The following is a 21713-nucleotide window of genomic DNA, read 5'->3' as shown; positions in this document are numbered from 1 at the left end:
TATTAATATAATGTAGTTTAATTTAATCGCTACACCAACCCTGCAGGAGACGGGACCTCCATTCATTCGTCCCTATCCGAGCAAAGATACGGCAAAAGTTTTATTCTCCAACTCTTTGCTGTTACTGCGTCGATTGAAGGGGAAGAGTGACAAACTGTGCTGGTTATTTATCCTTTGAAAAGCATCATAGAAGACCAAATTTCTCAATGGATAGAGCGCTGGACTGTTGTGCGGGAGTTCGAGGGCTGGAGCCCCGGCCGGACCAACACTCAGGGTATTAAAACAATTGAGAAGAATTTGCTGCCTTTCTTTAACATCAAGAAAGGGTTGGATATTTTAGTCTTATCGGATAGGGACGAATAAATGGAGGTCCCGTCTCCTGCAGGGTTGGGGTAGGAGACGTTAATTTCCCACACACGAGACTACTGTGTGATGGATGTCCTCCCCTGGGGTGGGATGGATGGGTTTATTGGGTCCCCAGTAATTGGCGTAAGCTGTTGCGGTGTCCCTGCCGGTTGGCGAAGCGATTAAGGGAAATTAGATTATATTAATAATGAACCGCGAGCACATCATCTTCATTAAGGGGAATATTGGACATCACGTGACTAAGGTATTTGACACCCTCAGGAAACAGCTATGATGAGTCTCGACTAAAACCTATGGTTAGGGCTGGGATTGCAGAGATCATGTTAGTTCCATTGACCTTTTTTTCCAGTATCTTGGGTTAGGGTTAGATTTGTGTTAGGGTTAGGGTTTGACATACATACATACATACATACATACATACATACATACATGGTTTATTTGATAAAGCAGGTTACTAGGTAGGCAAGACTAAAGTCCTGATGTAGACCTGCTAACTAATTTAAAACTTTACACTTAATTAAGAAATAGAAATATGTACATATATATAGAAGTTACTAGTATTACAATAATTAGTTCAAAAATATGTATAAATATCGTCCTTATTCGTAATTGATGAAGATTCCTTTGAATGAGATATGCTGCTCAAGATCAGTTTGTTTTTCTTCAGTTTTTCTTTGAAAGCTTCAAGGCTGGACGCCTCCTTTATGCTGTCCGGGAGGGTATTCCAAGCAATGGCAGCCCTATATTTAAAGGTCAATCGTCCTGAGCATCCATAAGTCACGTGACCAGCATTCTCATTGCACTCCAGAGCCCTGGGGCGGCTAGCCACACGGCACTGGTCTTGCTGAACCCAAAAAATTTTGCATTAACTTGATAATTTAAAAACTGACCACCCCCCTTACCTGCACTTTGTGTTCTAATCCCAAATTGAGCCCTGCAAGGCTTTTGACAACTACCCCCCCCTCTAAGTCCTTATCCTTTACTGCGATTTACACAAAACTTTCTAGTCTTACTAGTATCATAACTAGTTAACAGCTTGCATAGTTGGTGACATCAAAATAGCAATATAGTGTCAAAAGGAATTTTTTATTAAGTAGACAGTCCTCAGCATTACGCTGTTCGGGCTTCAATTGCATCGTAAACTTCAAATTATTTGAAAAGTGGTCACAAGCCTGGCGAAGAACAGCATACCTTCTTTCCGCCATTTTGATTTTTTGTCTCTCCCGGAACTGAAAACTAAGACTACGTCATGAAAAGCTAAAATCAACCAATCAGCGCTTTGCGTCCAAATTTTGGACGCAGACATTAGATATTCTGAGACTTGGGTGCAGGCCCCCCTTCCTGTTTCCCAACGTCTGATTGAACGGGGAGCCTGTTCGCAGGCTATGGAACTCTTTACCTGTTTAAATAAGATCTAGCGAAACTATCAACTCTTTTAAACGCAAATGTATTGAGCACATAAAGGAGGGGTACGCTAGTATTGATCATTTTCAAATATCCTAATATTCTTAACTTTCATTCTTTTGTTGCATGTTGATAGCTAGATCATTTCCAATTATTGTAATTCTATAGTTAGAAATTTCTAAATTATTGCAATTGTTTGTAACTTTTCCTTATTGTAATTAAGGTGAGGGCCACAGGTTTCTCAGTGTAACGACTGTAAAGTGCTTCTCCCGTTAAATAAAGTTATTTATTTTACTTTATGTTATTCATTTTTATGGTGCAAACCAATACAATATGACAACAATGGAAAGACGCAAGGAATTAAATAACAATATATGTAAAAAAATAATTTACTTATCAAGTCAATAGTTCGACAAACTGATGAGGTAACTAATCTACTAAGCAAGTAAATTACAAGTCTACTTACTACTTGGTAGTTACCTACCAACTCACTCTGAATCTGTCCTCGTTTTAATTTCGGACATCTGGCAATGCAACGATATTTCGAATTCGTAACTGATTAAGTTGTGAATATCCAAGTGATGACAATAAAAGAAGTCTCACTGTATTCATTTCACAACATTTTTCTAGAATCAAATTAAAGCCTGGAACACTCGAAAAACGCCATTCGATGACTTCATTCGTAGGTATAGAGCTAGATTCACTTATTACCGACATTCAAAAGTTTGCTAGTATTTCAATATAAGATATTCGGCTGAATTTGTCTCCTTTGCTAGCGCTTTTATCAACAGTCATCTTTGATTAAGCGCAGCCTTCATGCTAAACTTTTTTAATACTGTAGGTATAGTTCTTCTTAGGAGGGCTTCAGTGCTTAGTGAACTCATATATTCGAGCTTTACAACTTATAATTAGTATTCATTTCCTACATTTTTTTTTTCGTAAAGTTTCATTTGGTAATGACAAGAAGATTTCGATGAACAATGAGGTGCATTTTAAATTCGAGATCATTTCCATTATTCTCATGACCTTTACATTTGATTCACGGGCAATGCGGTAAGGAGAAACTAGAGCCCAGTCACTCACTCTTTGGGGTTTAATAGTTAATCCGTTACCAATGCACATAGATAGGTCTGTACAGACCTATCTATCTCGAAAACAAACCACTTCATAATTCGCTCGGCTCGAACTCAGTAATTCCTTGGGTGCATTCCAAATACACAACAATGACTATTATGAATGATGACCACGGGGTTCTTAGTCAAGATTCCTTCACGAATCTGATGCAGCACTCTAACCGCATTAAAATCTCTTTCTGATTTCAGTTTCTTCGCAAAAGGTTGTCGGGAAGATAGCGTAAAAGTGTATGTAACAACCCTGAAGGATATTGTGGGTAGTTTTCTGGTCAAGGTTCCTTGAACGGACATCAGAATTTCAGAGAATCTGAGAAAACGTCTCCGTAAGGCCGAGGAATCACGTGCTTGACGAAATTATTTGTTTATTTATTTATTGACCTTTTTAGATTCTTTCACTACCGGATACCCAGATCACCTTTCGAGATTGACGCCCGCACTTTTGTCCTACTTTTCCGACAGCCTTTCTCGAAACATCGCGTATATGGCGTAACCTGCAGCTAAGCGTCTATAGTTTCTCAATTGAGTACAATGACTAGCCCATACAATTCATGTGAAGATTAAGCAGGGAAACTGACCGCTACTTGCGTTGGTTCGGTCGTTGCTTTCCAAGGGATCCTTAAAGGTGAAAATCACTCCGTGACACTCAACAGAGTTTTGGCCTCGATCTCCGTACCATGACAAAGGGCCGTTGATAAGAGATTTGATTTCATATTCACAATCTTCTTCCAGATCGATTGGACAGTCAAACAATACATCAAAGCCAGCATATTTGTAGGTCTTATCCATTTTGAATTCGGAGGAAGCGTACCTTCCCGACTGTTTTACAAGACAATTTGGCGGAAAATATTGGACATCGTCCACCTGCAAGGAAATAGTGTAATTATTTCCTATGGAGCCAAAATGCCTAACTCCACGAAGCCTGATAGGTTTATTGACTGAGAATCTTGCCTTGTCAGTCGCACCAAGGCCGTAAAACCAGTTGGCATAACTATCACCACTTGCAAGATATGGCCTAAAATATGTTAAAAATCTATGGCAGCGAAGAAAGTCTGTCCGCAGTCTTTTAACTCCTGAGAATGGTAAAGAAGTTATTGAAACGTTGCTGTAATATTTCATCATGTCTCCGTGCTCCTTAACTGTAAGAATGCCCGAATCCACAACAACAAAGGCAAACTCTTTCTGGGACATCAAGGGAAACCTTATTGCTTTTACTATTTCTTCTCCGAGAATTCGTCTTCTCAAGTCGCCATCAGGAGTTCTCTCTTGCTTTTCAACTTTTCCTGTTGCCCACTGGTTAACTGCTTTAAATAGATCCACTTCCTTTATATTCAGCGTCTCTCTCTTCACAACAGACTCAACAACAGATCGTTCAACCGTAAAAGATTCCTCTGACGTCACAGCCTGATCTGCCTGCATCTCAAACACTTTCCAGCACTTAACTTCCAAGTCTTTCTCTTCGTATGTCTGAGCGGCAACTAGAAATTTAAATACATTTGATATTTCTACAAAGTCTCGCAAATACTCGGTACATTTATTCACGAGCGAAGGCACCATGTATTGCTTGGCCAGCTGCAACACCTGCAGTACATTACTTTCGCTCAAATTGACTTCGTCGTGGTATAAGAAACGAAAGAACTCCAAAAGACTTTCGTACTCATAATCGAGAATTTCAAAAGAGTTTCTGGTCTCCGCCACTGGACCATAAAACATGGCATAAAACACAGGACTGCTGATTGCAAGAATAAACTTGTGAGCTGGGATGACTCGCCCCAGGCCGAATGACGCTGGAACAACAAATCTTACGTCGCTTAGTAATTCCATGTTGAAAATAAATTTGGTTCTGTCTAAGACAGTAACACACTTTGTCTGCCAGTCTTCATCTGTAACCAGCGTATCAGAGGCGGCAGTTATGTCTGTAGCCACTAAAGTGCTGTAGTCAGCCCCTGAAATTTCGTTTTTTGCAGCCATCGTTGCTCTTACTGGATTGTGCGCTTTCCTTGACACACCTGCTCCCATGTTGTCTCACTTTATTTCCTTTCAACAGTGGTTTTGGGATCGAGAGATGCTAAGCAAAAATTGAGAAAACGAAGCAGAGGAGATCACGTTGAGGTATGCTTGCTGCTCGTGAATAAAAGGTGGACTTCTCAATTGTTATAATTATAATACGAGAGTGTTTTGCATCGTGGTTAATTGCGCAAATATTCAAATTGTTTCACAAAGTTATATTTTAAAAAATGATAATTGCGCCTCAGAAAACCATTAGCAAGGTGACCTCTGTAGTTTTTTTTGTAGAACGTATATTTCATGGGTCATCAGCCTCTAAAACCACCCTCATTCTACACCTCTTGGGTTTTTTTTTTTTTTTTTCGTTTTTGACCATTTCAGGCAATCTTCAAAGTCAAAGCTCTCGTCAAAGACACTCATGGGGACAGAGGAAAGTGGCCGGAGGGGGAGGATGAGGGGGAGGGTAAAATGTATACATTGCAATTCCTTAAATAAGCGCCCATGCTCCAATAGGTACCCTTCACCAAATAGGCGCTAACCCCTGGCCCTAAGGCCATACCTTCAAACAAGTACCCCCTCCTCCCTCACTTTCTAGTTGTAGGGATACAAGAGAAACCTGTTCCTAATGCTACTTTATTTTAGAAATAAGTACAGGTAAATAATTTCTTGATAAGCGCCCTCCTCGATTTAGTGCCATCCCTCGAATACGCGCCCCTTCTTTCGGCCGAAATTTTAAATTAGCGCTTGAGCGCTATTCGTGGAAATAAAGTATGTCCTTTTTACATTTATTACGCCCCGTGTATGTCCTCAGCTGACGTGGGAACATGTAATGTTGTGACCAAAAACTCCAGTTTTCTTTAGCGGATTCTTTGCAGTCAATTGAGTTATTTCCCATCTGAATCCGGGTGTATTCAAGCTTAACGGGTTGCCAATTGACATGATAACACTCTACTAATGTTCTAAGTCCGGCTCGTATAATATGAAATCACTGTAAATAGTTAACTTCCTCCTTCCACCTCCTTTGTCCTCATGATTGTCTTTGTGGAGAGGCTTGCCTCGAAAAAGTTTAATTATTGAGTTAAAAAAGGTTAAAAACCGAAAAACTTGAAAAAATAATATAAAATAAAAATTAAAAGCGAGAGAATAATGATAACAATAATGATAACATGAACACACTTTCTTTTAATAGTAATGATAATTGTAAATTAATATAATAATGACAATAATTATGACAATGATTATGATAAAAATAATGAAACGTAGAATGATAGTGCATTCTAAGGGCTACGAGGCTGATGTGACTTTGGCGAAACTGTTTTCCATGAAAACGAGCCAGTGTAGAAGGTCATGTAAGGGATTTTGCAAGACGTAATATTATATCTTGAAATAGAATACGGCTTAATATTTTGGATTTTTGGGTAACCAAAGGATTGTCGTATCACGAAAACTGCGGAAGTCTAGCCTTTATTCGCGAGCAGTATCTAAGTATATTCTACCGTGATATCTTCTCCTTGGTATCTTCAATTTTTGTCAAGCGCTATCGTTTCTTGGTCACCAATCATTATTATAAGGAAATCAAGTGAGATTTCCGGGGTATGGGAGTTTTTGTATCTAAAAAAGCGAACAATACAGTAAGGGCAACGATGGCCTCGAACTACGAAATTTCAGCGGCTACTGGCTACAACACATCTGCGGCTACAAACAACACCGCCGCCTCTGCTGCGCTGGTTATTGGTGAATTTTGTCAGGAAAATTGTGTTACTCTTTTAGACAGAACTAAATTTATTTTCAACAAAGAGTTATTAAGCGACGTAAAATTTGTTGTTCCAGCGGCGTCATCTAACATGAGGCGAATGATCCCAGCTCACAAGCTTATTCTTGCAATCAGCAGTCCTGTGTTTTATGCCATGTTCTATGGCCCAATGGCGGAGACCAGAAGCTCTTTTGAATTTCCTGATTATGAGTACGAAAGTTTGTTGGAGTTCTTTCGTTTCTTATACCACGACGAAGTCAATTTGAGCGAAAGTAATGTACTGCAAGTGTTGCACCTGGCAAAGCAATACATGGTGCCTTCGCTCGTGAATAAATGCACTAAGTATTTGCGAGACATTGTAGATATATCAAATGTGTTTGTGGTTCTAATTCCCGCTCAGACATATGAAGAGAAAGATTTGGAAGATAAGTGCTGGAAAGTGATTGAGATGCAGGCAGATCAGGCTGTGACGTCAAAGGAATTTTTTACGGTTGAACGGTCTGTTGTTGAGTCTGTTGTGAAGAGAGAGACGTTGAATATAAAGGAAGTGGATCTCTTTAAGGCAGTTAATCAGTGGGCAACAAGAAAAATTGAAACGGAAGAGAAAACTCCTGATGGCGCCTTGAAAAGACAAGTTCTCGGAGAAGAAATAGTAAAAGCGATAAGGTTTCCCTTGATGTCCCAGAGGGAGTTTGCCTCTGCTGTTCTAGATTCGGGCATTCTTACAGATAAGGAGCGTGAAAGCATGATGAAATACTACAGCAACGTTTCTACAGTCCCCCTACCGTTCTTGGAAGTTAAAAGACAGCAAATTAACTTTCCTCGGTGTCATAGATTTTTAGAGTTCCGTTCGCCATGCAGTGGCTCTCATGGTGACTGGAGGTACGACGGTCATGTGACTGACAAGCTAAGGTTCTCAGTCAGTAAACAAATCAGGCTTCGTGGAGTTCGGCATTTTGGCTCTAAAGGAAATGAGTATACAATTTCCTTGCAAGTGGACGAAATCCAATACTTCCCGTCAATGTGTCTGGTGCAAGAGTGTGGAAACTACGCTTCCTCTGAGATGGATCAGACTAGCAAATATGCTGGCTTTGATGTATTGTTTGTCAGTCCAGTTGTTCTAAAAGCAGATCGTGAATATGAAATAAGATCTGTTATCAAAGGCCCTTCGTCTTGGTACGGAGAGCGAGGCCAAAGCTCTACTGAGTACCAAGGAGTAGTTTTCACTTTCAAGGATCCTTTGGAAAGCAACAGCCGAACCAAGGCAAGTCGCGGCCAGTTTCCATCCTTCATTTTCACATGAATTGTATAGGTTGGTCCAGTTGCACTCAGCTGAGACAGGGAAGTCACTTAACAGTTTCAGGAGCCCATGTGTGAAATGTTGTGTAATGTATACAGAAAAAGAATTTATATATATATACTATAATCTTTAATGAGGATGCTAACGTCACAAAAATGGTTTACAGGAAGGTCCTCTTAAGTTAAAAACTAATGCAAAGATAAATTACAAATAGCAACAAGGTGGTTAGAGTACCGCATTTAACAAAGAGCCTCGTGTCCCTCATCATAGTTGGTAGTCCCCTCTACCAACTATGCCCTCATTCACAATCATCACTGCTTTATAATTGGAATAAAGCGAAGTAGTTAGTTTGAGCTGAGCTTAGGACAATTTCAACTGTGTTTCGAAATCAATCCGTGACTGCTTTGTTTTTACTTAACTTGCTCGGGGATTGGTTCAGAAAATTCATGCCATTCTCTCATCCAATCAGATGCAAAACTGAAATCAGTCGCCACTGGGTCGCGCGCGGTTTTCCGCGCTTCAAGCAGTTTCCATATTTTAGTTTGAGTCCTCATTGCTAATGATAATGTAAACCTTTGTTCTGATTGGTCGTCGGGATTACTTTGGTTTTCGTTGTTCGACACTCAATTAGTAATACTGTACTTTCCGGCCGTTTACCCGCGGGTAATCTGTTGATTTTGCCTTTAACACGCGCCACTGCGGGTAATGGGTAGGTGTGGGTTATGTAACAATTTTGAAATCTACTAGCCGTTGAATTGAAAAAAGTTCTCACCTCCCTGCATTTCCACTTCTCAAATGAATATTATTGTATTAAGACTGCCACAAAGTGACACGAAAACATGCCGACTCGAGTTTATTTCCCGCATAATTAGTTGCGCGACGAACAAATTTTTATTGACACGTGTGTAAACAAAACCTTGATTGTGACAAAAATAGTCCACGGATATCCGGCGCATCAGTAACAAAATAATTTCCAGTTAACACGCGCTTGAGCTGAAGAGAATTTTCCCGTTTTAAGGGACTGGGACTTGTTAAGAGAATTTTCCCGTTTTAAGGGACTGGGACTTGTTAAGAGAATTTTCCCGTTTTAAGGGACTGGGACTTGTTAGGCCCAGGAGAACCGGAGATATCGATTTTTTTTTGAGAAATCAACAAATAAACATGGCGCTGAACGATCGCTCGCACAAAATGTGGCCACGAATTCGCATTCTGTCAAGCATGAAACGTTGTGAAATCTAGAGCCTTTTTGTACAAATTTCCTTTGCTTTTAAGGTGCGGGTTATCCACTAGTGCGGGTAATCTGTTGAATTTTTTTTTTTTTGGCAGTATGCAATAAGTGGGGCATGGTTGCCAATATTGCCCGAGCCAGAGGCTCATGTATGAAACGCAAGACAACAATCCACCCATCCCACCCCAGGGGAGGACATTCATCACACAGTAATCTCGGGAAATTAACGTCTCCTACCCCTAACCCTGCAGGAGACGGGACCTCTATTTATTCGTCCCTATCCGAGAAGACTAGAATATCTAAACCATCTCTTGATGTTATAGAAAGGCAGCATATTCTTCTCAATTATTTTAAGATCTTGAGTGTCGGTCCGGCGGGGCTAGAACCCTCGCACAACAGTCCAGCGCTCTATCCATTGAGCTAACCAGGAGGCGGTAGTTCAAAACAGCTCTGCTCTATAAAAGTAACTAGCTGTTTGTTTCCGAAATTTGTATTAGATTCTGTGCACTGAACAGAGAAGGATCAATGAGTTAACTAAGGATTGAAGTGTTATAAAGAAGAACTCTGTATTTTTCAAAGCCTAGCACGAAGGCTGATCTTAATTAAAGATGATAATTGCCAAGAGCAAAATAGAAAAAATCAGTCAATTATCTCATTCAAGCTTTAATGCGAGCAGATTTTAAAAGTTTGGTAATAAGTGAATCTAGGCACGTACCTACAGCTAAAATCGTCGTATGGCGTTTTTTCGGAGCATTCCAGGTTTTGGTTTCTAGAACATTTTCTGACGTAATAAACATGTTCTGTAAAATTTCTTTTGAAATACTGTGCGGCGTTTGGCATTGAGGAGTCTCTGATCTTACTGTGAAACTGCCAGTCTATCTCATTTCAGGAAATGAGGAATAATTGATAGCATTTCGACTGAGCGTCATAAAACACACACCAAAATCGTTTCTGCACAAATCCTTCCTGCGAAGATAACTCTCATCTTCGCAAACCCATCTAATCACCTAATCAACGACTCTGAGATTAACTGATAAGTGTTTTAGTATATACCACACAGATACCGAAAAAGTATACTAAAAAATGGTGGGAAATTGCTATTCACTTCCGAACTAGCCATCAGTGCGCGCGAAAAGCACTTTTTACTCGTGTGGTATATATTTACTATAAATGTTTCCAACGAAGTGACTCTGCCTTGTTCAAATTAGATTTATTTTTCGATTATGTTAAGAAAAACGCGTGAAATCCGTGCGAAAAAAAAAAAACTTCGACATTAAAAAATCACTAGATCTGATAGGAAAAAAAATATTATGTTTCCGTTATAAGGAAGAGGAAAAGCTCTGAGGTGAGTCTTAGACAGTTCCTGTCTCCTTCTCCATCTTTCTGATGCGTTTTAGACGGAATGGTAAGACAAAAATTCGTACACGTTGCGGACCTATGGTTGGATTTACGGACACCATTGAAATACCTGTTTGAATCCATTTGAAATTCGAGTAGTCGATGAGATTGTCTCGTAAATGAACAAGAAGCGGGGGCAAAAAGTGGGATACAACTTTCTCTTTTTCACCCAAATCTACTGCTTCCTTTTCCGCCCTCTGAAAATCGAGCCTGCGGCAATTAAATGTGCGGTATGCCATAAAACGCATGCTCAGATGGGTCTTTCAAGTTTATTCTTGCAGAAAATCGCTGGAAGATATGTGTTTTAAACTATAACATTTTGTAGTTCTTTTATTTCTTCTTTTATTTTTATCTCATTGTGATTTGATTTCTTTTCGTAATGCGCGGGGCTATCGTAACAAGTGTTTTTCTCGTCATAAATTGCTTCAATGCGGTCCTAAGCGGCGAACTCGTCACCGATCGACCGTCGAAAGACGTCCTCAAATTATCGATGTCGAGGAAATCTCTCAACCAACAGCGACGTTTTCGCCGACACACGAAACGCGCAGTAGATGGTTCAAGAGAGAAATGTCGAAATCCCGCTATGGATGAAGGTAGTGGAATTGAGAATAATCCAGTAAGTGTAGTGCATTTTGATTTTTATCTTTTGTTTACAAATATTCATATTTCCGCATTTTGTAAGAAGGATAATCGCAATTTATCGGAACCTTTTCTTCTTTTTTTTTTTCTCTTGTAGTGGAAGTTTGAAAACGAAACAAAGATGAGTATCTCCATTAGCTGGATCGGTAGAAAAGAGACCGGAGAAGCTGCGGTGAGCAGAAATTTTATGATCGTCCCTTTTAATTTTTTTGGTTTACATAAGAAAAGCGTTCGGTTTACCTAGTGCAGATCACATGATCGGTGACGTATAGACAGAAATATATGCTATCAGTGTGTGGAAACTTTTATTTAACCAACCTCTGCCCGATTTTTGTGGCTTTTACAAGTGTTTTTGTTTTTGAATTTTAAGAGGCTTCTATTCCCTGCAGTTAGTGTTGATCATTAATTACAAAATTTCGGCTATTTAATTATGAAGGTTTTAATTACCATGGTATCGAAAAATTCCTCTAAGAATTCTTCTTTGTATAGAGAAATTTGTTCCTGAGGTTTTGGCTTGGAGTTGATTTTTTGTTGTTTTGTTAAAAAGGCGACATGTGCGGGGAAGTATTTGAATTAATTTCCTGAAAATTGTTTATTCAATGGTACCATTAAACATCAAATGATTTTTAAGTCTTGAGGATGCAAATTGAAACTTTGTGCCTGACTGCATTGATTAAAAGCAGCTGTTTACTTTCTGTTTTAATGTCGTTAACAGACTGAAGGGGAGAAATAAGTATGTTTGGGGACCCTAACCAAAGATGATTAAAAGATAGAATGAGATGAGATAATTTATGTCCTGTAATAATATACATGAACAAATTCTGTGCTTCTGCTTGGCTGAAAATGAGTGCATTTTTCATGTAAGATGAGAGCAAAGTTACAACACAAGCGGAATGGAGGCTTTACTCATTTTACTCTAAAACTAGTAAAATTGGAATCAATCTGAATGTGAACTTTTAAGTATTTAAAATAATTTAAATGCTTCATGGTAATTGTTATTTCAATTCAAAAGTTGTTGTTAAGTTCAAAAAACAACATCAACAACAATAAACAGCTTGTTGTTGCATGATGCTGCCCAAGGGCTTAAAGAGATCTATGAAACTTTGAGAAAGTTATCAGAAACAACACTAAGTTATTTAAAAGTTTATGTTGTTAGGAAAATGCTTTATAAGAGAGAAAATTGTATTTTACATAAACTTGTTTCTGTCTTTCTTTCAGACGATGCTCTTGTTGGCGACAACTGAGCTGATGTTTTTCTTTAGCAAACCTTCAGACCTTTACAAAAGGTAAAAAAAAAATTGGATATTGATATTATTGATCATAATTGCAGTATGTATCCAGATGTCATAGGTCAAAGTAATCATAAACTACCTGGTTGGTCGGTCTGTTTGTTTTTATATAAGTATGTATTTCTGGTTGAGATATGTTATAGTTGGTAGTTTTGAAATGACATTTCTGGCACATTTTGCTTTTTTGATTTAGATTAGTAGAATAGTTTGTTTCCCTTTTTTAATTTTATTTGCAATACACTTAATAAATTACTTATTATATAATACGATATAGACATTACTTACAAGCTACAGCTATGTATAATGCAGTATAAAAAGTTCCGTTAATACTATACAGCTACTAACAATAATGCTGACATCACAAGTACAAAACTTATTACATAACAATTGCATATTTTACAATTACAGTTTCATTGCACAGAGATATAAATTGATGTAAGGACAGGAAACTTTGCCAGCCTACTTTTTCTGATTCTCCGTAGTGGAGTCATGAAAATCAAAATGACTCAACGAATCCCTTCAGGAGGCAGCCTAGTTCCAGGAAGAACTATCTGAAGCTCTCCTCTGATTATATCCATTTTTCAGTCAATCTTTTAGATAGTACAGAACTGGCTCTCCTTCATTCACAATAATTGATGTACTAATGTTTTAGACCTTCAAAGACCAGTTTGGATCTGCAGCTCTTTTCTGTACACCTTCCAGCTCAGTAGCTGCACACAAACACCTCACAATCTTTTAGAAGTGAAACCTCTTCTCTTTCGAGCCAACAGGTCCAGAATACAATGTAAGTGGTTGAACTCTTTGTGACTCTTGAGAGTCACCTGGACATTCAAAGCTGAGACAAGCTCTGGAAGTCTTTTAACCCACTCAGTAGTTCTCTTTCCAGATGTGAAGTTCATCTTCTGACTTTATTGAAAACTGAAGAGATGTTCACCCAAAGTTTGATTGAATAGCTCAATGATTCCTTGATCTCTGTGAACGTTTACATTCCCTCTTCTTATCCTCATATCATGCTTCTCCATTTCTCTTGTGCCATCACCCATGAATTTACGCCCAGTATCAACCTGAAGAACTTTTGGCCGTCTCAGTGATCCTCCCTTATAAATTTTTCACTGAAAAGCCTCTGAGAGACTACAGAAGAATCCTTTGAGGTTAGTTGTGTGAATCTGTGCACGACACTGACAACTGTCAATTTTGTAGATCTCCTTTCCTCTCAGAAGTCTGTCATGAAGAAGGAAAAGAAGATAAGCTTGGTGAATTGCATGTGGAAATTCAACATCAAGAGTTGGTCTTTTCAATGGGAGCCAGCTCTTAACCATCTGAAAGATGACCAAAGAGTGGATTCTGCAGAGAAGAGCGTTAGATAGTTCCTCCTCAACCTGAGCCAGCTCCTGAAGGAATTTGTTTGGTCATTTTGATTTTCATGACTCAACTTTTGAGAATCCATTTTTATGCTTTAAAGCAGGCGTGTAAATCTGCTAGATAGTTTGTTTCATCAGCCAAAGTTCTGCAACATTTTCAGGAACTTTAGCCTCTTGCTCTAATTTCTTCATTGCAAGCAATCCTTTCCAATAGTCTTTCAAGCGATAATAAACTCTTGGAAGCTTTCTTTCCATTTTGAAATAGTTCACAAGAAAAGACTAACAGCCAATCCGAAAGCCAGGGCTCCAGCTCCAATGTAGTTCATTTTAGCTTATTTTTGTTGAATTCTCAGCTTATAGAAGTCTGGAAACTTGCTTAATCCCCAAATGCAGTTCATCTTGATGCACTTTATTGAAAAGTTTGAAAGCATAGTCATTAGCAGTTAAACTTTGTTTTGCCTGCTCTTGTTGTAACCAAATCAAGTCATCAGACTGCTAACTTTTTTAATAGTTTAGCAAAATTTTAGTATCTTCAAGATAATTATTGTTTTGTTCCAAGAGAAGCTGCAACAAAGAGATAAAATTAACAGACATCCTTTAAATCCTTCTCCTGATTTTCTTGAATAGAGTTCTGTTCTTTTCAGTGGGAGCCAGCTCTTAACCATCTGAAAGATGACCAAAAAGTGGATTCTTCAGAAAAGAACATTAGATAGTTCCTCCTAAACCTGAGCCGGCTCCTGAAGGAATTTGTTCCGTCATTGTGATTTTCGTGACTCAACTTCTGAGAATCCAAAAAATCAAAATGAGAAAGTGTCCTAGAAATCTAAATAAAAAAAGCAAAATGACAAAATGTGCTAGAAATGTAATTTTAAAACCACTTAGCAGAGCGTTAGAGTTCATGTGCATGAGTATCAAATTGAATATGTTTTGGGACCCACTCTGAGTCATTTTTGTCCAGGTTTGTGTTTCATGTATCACATGTCAAGCAAAGTAAAGGTTTCTGCTGGTAAACTAAAAATTTTTAGCTATGATTTTGTTTAAAAGAAGCCCACAAACATTGCAGAGTTTGATAACAACTTGTAAATAGATCAAATTCATGAATTGTCTTTGACATTAGGCAAATGCTCTACTGTCATAAGTGTACTATTTTTATAGCTAAAAAGTAATTATAACATAACCAAAATAAAGCGCGCACTCTGATTGGTCAATTTAGCGTCCCCCATTTGCCCATGGGTGTACGCTGCTGACGTGAGCAAATGCAAAGACTATTTTTCCTTGCGCGCTTGTTTTTTCTGGTCATGTAAGATTTGTTAAATAAAAGGGAACTCTTTAGCTACAATGTATTTAATGTTATGTTATAAAACAAATGGTAAACACCACAGCGTACACTATTGAGTTATGGATGCACTTGGGAGGTTTGCTAAGCACTCAAAAAGCTAGAGTCACTCTCGGCTATCGCCTCGAGCAACTCTTACGCTTCTTTTGTGCTTAGCAACCTGCCGTGTGCATCCATAACTCAATAGTGTACGCTGTGTGTTTACCATTTGTTAAATGCCATTATGCATCCGGTACTTAAATTTCTGAAAGGAACAAAGGAAAGATGATAAGATTAACTACAGTCTTTTAATTAATTTCTTGTTTTTCTCATTTCAGTGAGGACTTTGGGAAAACTTTCAAACATGTGAATGCTGAAGTTTTCAATACCCACATTAGAAAGGACAGTGGGATCTTGAAAAGCCCAGTTAATCCCAATAAGGTTTGCAACTCTCCCTTCTGTTATCTATAAGGCTGTGTTCACAGTTGGTGCTTAAGCATGGTGCCCAAGTTGTGATTCTTGATGGGCCCTAATGTGAACACACTTCTATTTCAAGTACCCACACCAGAATTCAGGCACTGTGCCTGTAGACCTTGTACTCCGGCACTGAACTGGACACTGATATATCAGGTACCCAGGTTTCCACACACAGTGGCCTGTCAGCAGCCTGTTGGTTAGCTGTCGGTAGCCTGTTCGTAATCTCTCAGTAATCTGTTGGCCGACAGTTGACCGACAGTCGGCCGACAGGTTTTTTGGGGAGCTTTTCTTCACAATCACCCCATTTTGTGCCAGTGCCCTGGCACTCATGCTCGGGCACCAAGTGTGAAGGCAGCCTAACATATACATTTCCTTATTAATCAACCAAGTTGAGAGAGCTTTGTGTTTTATCAAGAAACCTCTTCATCTGACCAGTTTGTCTCTTTTGCTATCTAACATATTGATCTTGCCAGAAAAAGCTAAACATTAATCAGTTCTGGGACCTAAAGGGGGTTTGATTTCTCATGGGGATTGAAAGTTATTCTTTGTTCCTCATCCTTGACGAGACAAAAAAACATCTTCCTTTACTAAGCTATAATCATGTCATTAGCACTGTTACCTCTGTGTCAGTATGTATGGTAACAGGGACTTAAACCCTAGTTTGTCTCCAATGATTTGCTTAAGTTACAAGAATTAGTTACAAGAATTTGTTGTTAGATCAAGGTAACAATTTTCACTTGTGAATTATGAGTATTCTCATTACCTGTTTGTTGAGTAGTGTTGTAACGACCCTAAACTTTAACGACCAAAATTCGTCTTTATTGGTTTTCTATCTGCTCATCGGACCTCATTACTCGAATGAATATGCCTCCCCAAACATAACAAAAAAAAAAAAAACGGAACATTCTTGAGCGACTGAGGTCATGTGATGATGTCATGTGACAAAAAGGGCAGGAAAACACAAAAACAGGGAACCCAGCAACAAGTGTATGGTATTTTCATTTGTGAATTATGAGTATTCTCAAGAGGAGAAGTTCCATGTTTTTTTTTTAAAAATCACTTCTGGCAGTCAAAGGGTAAACGTACCATTTACCATCATGTTGCATAAGTTGTCATCATCTTAAAACTACTCACTAATGTTTTGATTCTGTTTGTTTTACTCTTAGGTTATTCTAGTTTCCCACAGCATTCCTTTTTTCCCAACTCAATCTGGCCTGGTAATCACCAAAGATGGAGGGAACAGTTGGGAGCAGGTGAAATGTCCATTTCAGATCAGTGGACCACTTCTGTTTCATCCAAGGCAGGAAGATTGGATCTTGGCAAAAGCTGTTGTTAATGGGATGGTGAGAAGGATTGATTGGCAGATAATCCATAGATGAGTTAGCGATAGACTACATGGAAGTTTAGACTTCTTGGAAACTTACCATAATTGTAATTAACAGATTACATGGGATTGAGTGAATAATTATTGATTCACTTGGTTGACTAACTGATTGACTGACTGACTGACTGACTGACTGACTTTTCATTCCACTAATTTATTCGTGTTTTTCTCATTGCCATGTTCCCACCAATCACGTAGCTCCTTTTTCTGCCTTTAAAAGCACACACAACCCACAATTTCCCTATTCGCTCTGACGAAGGGCTAACGCTCGAAACGTCAGCTTTTGTAATTGTAACGGTGGCCAATTTACCATTTCAACTTTGTTGATATATTCAAATTATGACTGACTTATAGGTTGACTGTTAGACTTACATTTCTTACAGTTTGACTGACTGACTGACTTACGGATTAAGTGACTTACAGATTAACTGACTGACTCATAGATTGACTGACTTACTGATTGACTGACGAAGGACTAACACTTGAAATGTCAGCTTTTTAACTTATGTTAGTCAATTTACAATTTCAACTTAGTTGATATAACTAGTTGACTCACTGATTACCTGACTGAATTACAGTTGACTGACTGACTCATAGATTGACTGCCTGACTGAATTACGATCAACTGACTGACTTATAGATTGACTGACCGATTGACTTACAGATTGACTGACTTACTCATAGACTGACTGACTGACTGATTTACAGATTGACTTACAGACTGACTGGCTTACAGATTGACTGACTGACTTACAGATGGGGTGACTGATTTACAGACTGGGTGACTGACTTACAGAATGACTGACTGCTTTACAGATTGACTGACTGACTTACAGATTGGGTGACTGATTTACAGACTGGGTGACTGACTTACAGAATGACTGACTGCTTTACAGATTGACTGACTGACTTACAGATTAACAGTCTGACTCATAGATTGACTGACTGGCTGATTTGCAGATTAACTGACAGACTGACTTACAGATTGACTGACAGACTGACCTACTGATTGACTGATTGACTTACAAATTAGCTGTCTGATTAAGAGTGATGAACTGTCTGACTCACTCAATGACCGACTGACTTCCCAACTTGCCGACTGACTGACTGTCCAACTAATCAATTTACTGTTAGACTGACTGACTGACTGAGTATCCGACCAAAGTTTTCATTGTCAAGTGACAGACTCGGATGCACCTCATGTGTTGCTTTTCTGTTCTCACCACATATTTATTTCTGAACACGCTTGCGGCAACGTGGAATCTATGTGTTGATCTGATAGGCTTTTCCAGCGGTAACTGCCTCTGATATTTAACCCTTAAAACCTGAGAGTGACTAGAATCTCTCCTTGCAATGTTACCCCAGAATTAAACACCAAGGTGACAAGAATAAATGGTGGTCATTTAAATGGTGATCAATTATAGAAAATTAATTGATCACCATTTAAAGAAGCTCTTGATTGTTTAAAAATTTCACCTTGTCAGCAGTTTAGGAAATGTTTAGAGAACTGTATGGAGAATAATTATGCAGACTGAAGTTAGGGTGAAAAAGGGTTCAACAACTCAGGGGGAGTAATTTATTAGAGATCACTTTCTTGTTGCTGAAACAGGTTAGCTTAAATTCAAAATTGCTGCAGCAGCACTTATTTAAACAACAAAACACATTTTTCGGACTCTATAATGTGATAGAGCCATGCAGGGTGTTGGGGGAACAAGAGAACAACTTACAAATCACGAGCTGAGAAAAGTGATTTTTATAATTATTATTATTATTAAACTTTCCTCGTGTTCTCCCAACATCCAAAGTGGGTTCTATCATGTTACAGAGCCTGGAAATAAATTATGTGCTCTATTGCTTTTATGACATTATAAAAAGTTATATGTGGGCTCTATAATGTGATAAAGGCTCACAATCGTATCAGGCCTCTACTGGCAAATGTAAAAGATTTAATGATTTTGTAACTGTCAAATTTCAAAATGTATGTCGTGACCACCCCCTGTAATTCAGTTGTTACTGCAATAGGGTTGAATAAACGATTGATTGATTGAGTTGAAAACTGAATTTACTAATCAGAAGATGTGTACTGTGCTCATTTATGTTATGAATGTGCACCAACAAAAAAACATCTTGTTTCCTGCTTCGTTTTTTGTAGGCATATTTATCAACAGACTTTGGACGTCACTGGAAATTTTTACAGAGTTATGTTAGAAGCTTAAAATGGTAAGAGCATGCAAAGGCAAGATTTTTAAGTGTGAAATTTTTCCAACAAGTTTAATTTTTAGTTTTCTTTGTTTCATTGAAATTGTCAGAAACAAATGAAAATAAGAATCAAAACTGGTGTGAAACCGTTCAAGTTCCAGGGAAAGATCAGAACTGCAATGTATAGTTACGTTTAGTGCCTAGATATTATCTTTTTGTCAAAGGATTTTGAAATCTTGTTGTTTTCGTTTGGTCTTAGGGGTGCCATCAAAGATACAGAAGGAGAAGAAAACACAATCTTAATGACAGTCTCATCTAGTGAGTATTTTTTTGGTGAATGTGGGATAATCATTATGCATACAATCATGTAGCTACCCTATTGTGTGATCTAGTGTGTTTGTCGTCCTTCATTTCAAGAATAAGCATTAATTTTTATTTAAATGCCAGGGTGACAAAGTTACTTTCATTTTGATACATCACAGCTTTTGCAAACTTTTTAAAACATTTTCATAAATTCTCATCAGCCTTTAGGACAGGTCTTTAAGTCTGTTTACAGAGGGTTGTTTCTTGGTCTTGAAGTCTTGCTTTTGTTTTATGCAGTGAGCTGAAAGGTGAAAACAGATGAAAAAATACAAAATTTCCTTGTGGTGTTAGTCAGTTTGAATTAATGTATTGGTATCTCCTTTTTGGGTTGTGGGAACTCACTCAGTTTATATTCTCTCTCATGAACAACTCCTTTAGTTAATCCCAAATCTGGAAAAATCTCACATTATCTCCAAATCCTATCTTGTCTCATAATATGATAGACTGTGACAAATCACGTGCATGCAAGATCCCCATTTTTTGTTTTGCCTAAAGGTAAAGTTGTTGATAGATCAGTTTTTAACTCAAGGAAACTGTGTTGAACTTTATTGATACTGAAATGTGTCTTTTCAAAAAATTAACAGATGCTAATAGCTTCCTAAAGGGAGAAGCTAAGTTGATCAGATCAAGGGACCTTGGAGAAAAGTTTGAAGGTAAGTTTTAACAAAAAATTTTTAATAAGAGATGTTTTTGTTAACTCAGACACTAATTTTCCTTTAGAACAAGTTTGAAGAATATTTTTGCTCTCTTTCATCCTGGTCCATCCTGTTAACCCATTATCACCCAGGAGTGATTAACATGAAATTTCTCCTAACAATATCCATACATTATCCAGCAAACAGGTTATGGGAATATTCAAACTTATCAAGTAGAAGTTATTATCCTGATCTAACACCAAAATAACATGATTTACAAGGAATTGTAATTAGCAACAAGAAGGAAGAATTAACAATCGGATCTTGGAAGTTACAGGGTTAATTTTGTAACACGGTGTGATCACTTCTGTGGAAGATTTCTAGGTTCTGATTGCATATGGACTTGTGTCTATTCTTCAAGTGATAAGGTTGACTGATCACACAATACCTTATGTAGCGTGCTTTGCTCACAGTGGAACCAACAGATATAAAATGTGATGACTTAAAGTTCTATTAAAAGTTCTCTACAGCCGCACCCTTCACGAAAATGGTAGAATTGGTTATCTTGATCTAACACCAAATTCTTGTATCTAATTTAAAAGGAAATGTTTCGAAGCTATAAGTGAGAATTAGCAATCAGATCTAGAGATTTAGAGGTTAGGACTTTACTTATTGGAAAATTTCACTTCATTTTGTTCCTTATTTCTTTCCTTAGCTATCCATGTTCAGCATGTGTACTCCTTTGGACTGCAGGGGCACTTTCTTTATGTTTCTATACGCCACAACATGGTATGTTTCTTTAAGTCTCTGGACGCCATACGGCAAGCACCATATTGCTTGTGACATTTAAATCCAACCTGAAGACTCATTTATTTGATCAAGTCTTTAATTTAGTCATTCGGTTTTTGCATAATACTTTTACTAAGTTGTTTTAATCATCTTTATCTTATTTTTTTTTCCAATCCATATAGCTGTACAGCACTCTGAACTCTAGCATGGGTGCTATAAAAGTCTTATATTTTTATTTTTATTATTATTATTATTATTATTAAGTTTCATTCATGAAAATTAATGAATAAAAAAGATTCAGCTTGCTTCAGTCAAGCCTTAATTAACTAGACCTCGATTATCCATACTTTTTCTTTGGTCCTAGTTTTTGTCATGAATATTTATTAGTCATGATCAAGATCAGTACCCATATTCTTTTTAAAACTACAGCGTTGAAAAGTAAAGTAAAATCGATTAGTCTTATTTAAGACAAAATGATTTAGTTCAACATTTTAGGCAAATGTAAAAACATTTTCATTCATTTTAATTTTTAATACACACGTGTAGAGGTATTCACAACGGACAGTGAAGATGCAGGCCGTATTTTTTTCAAAACGATTTGTAAATGTTTAGTTTCATGATTAAATGTCGCTTTCTTAATGAAATCAGTTTTTGTTCCTCATTAATATTCATATTC

The 21713-nt window shown here is 37.8% G+C and overlaps 3 protein-coding genes across 3 annotated transcripts in view; 2 read left to right on the top strand and 1 right to left on the bottom strand.

The window, feature by feature from the left end:
* Positions 1-2143: 2143 nt before the first annotated feature.
* Positions 2144-4919, bottom strand: LOC111324583 (BTB/POZ domain-containing protein 6-B). Its single transcript, XM_022928181.2, has one exon. The coding sequence runs from the start codon at positions 4917-4919 to the stop codon at positions 3450-3452; it is 1470 nt and encodes a 489-aa protein (XP_022783916.2). The 3' UTR covers positions 2144-3449.
* A 1224-nt stretch (positions 4920-6143) lies between these two features.
* Positions 6144-9153, top strand: LOC111324605 (BTB/POZ domain-containing protein 6-like). Its single transcript, XM_022928211.2, has one exon. The coding sequence runs from the start codon at positions 6503-6505 to the stop codon at positions 7961-7963; it is 1461 nt and encodes a 486-aa protein (XP_022783946.2). The 5' UTR covers positions 6144-6502; the 3' UTR covers positions 7964-9153.
* A 1693-nt stretch (positions 9154-10846) lies between these two features.
* Positions 10847-21713, top strand: part of LOC111324592 (sortilin-like) — a 27519-nt gene continuing 16652 nt past the window's right edge. Inside the window, exons 1-9 of the mRNA XM_088760218.1 lie at positions 10847-11202; positions 11323-11397; positions 12444-12511; positions 15529-15631; positions 16834-17010; positions 19204-19271; positions 19510-19568; positions 20198-20266; positions 20964-21037. Coding sequence (XP_088616344.1) covers positions 10966-11202; positions 11323-11397; positions 12444-12511; positions 15529-15631; positions 16834-17010; positions 19204-19271; positions 19510-19568; positions 20198-20266; positions 20964-21037 — 930 coding nt within the window. The 5' untranslated portion in view covers positions 10847-10965. The remainder of the gene's footprint in view (positions 11203-11322; positions 11398-12443; positions 12512-15528; positions 15632-16833; positions 17011-19203; positions 19272-19509; positions 19569-20197; positions 20267-20963; positions 21038-21713) is intronic.

This window comes from Stylophora pistillata, chromosome 5, assembly GCF_964205215.1.
Source record: "Stylophora pistillata chromosome 5, jaStyPist1.2, whole genome shotgun sequence".
Classification (NCBI taxonomy): domain Eukaryota; kingdom Metazoa; phylum Cnidaria; class Anthozoa; order Scleractinia; family Pocilloporidae; genus Stylophora; species Stylophora pistillata.
This window is presented reverse-complemented; position numbering and strand designations above follow the sequence as displayed.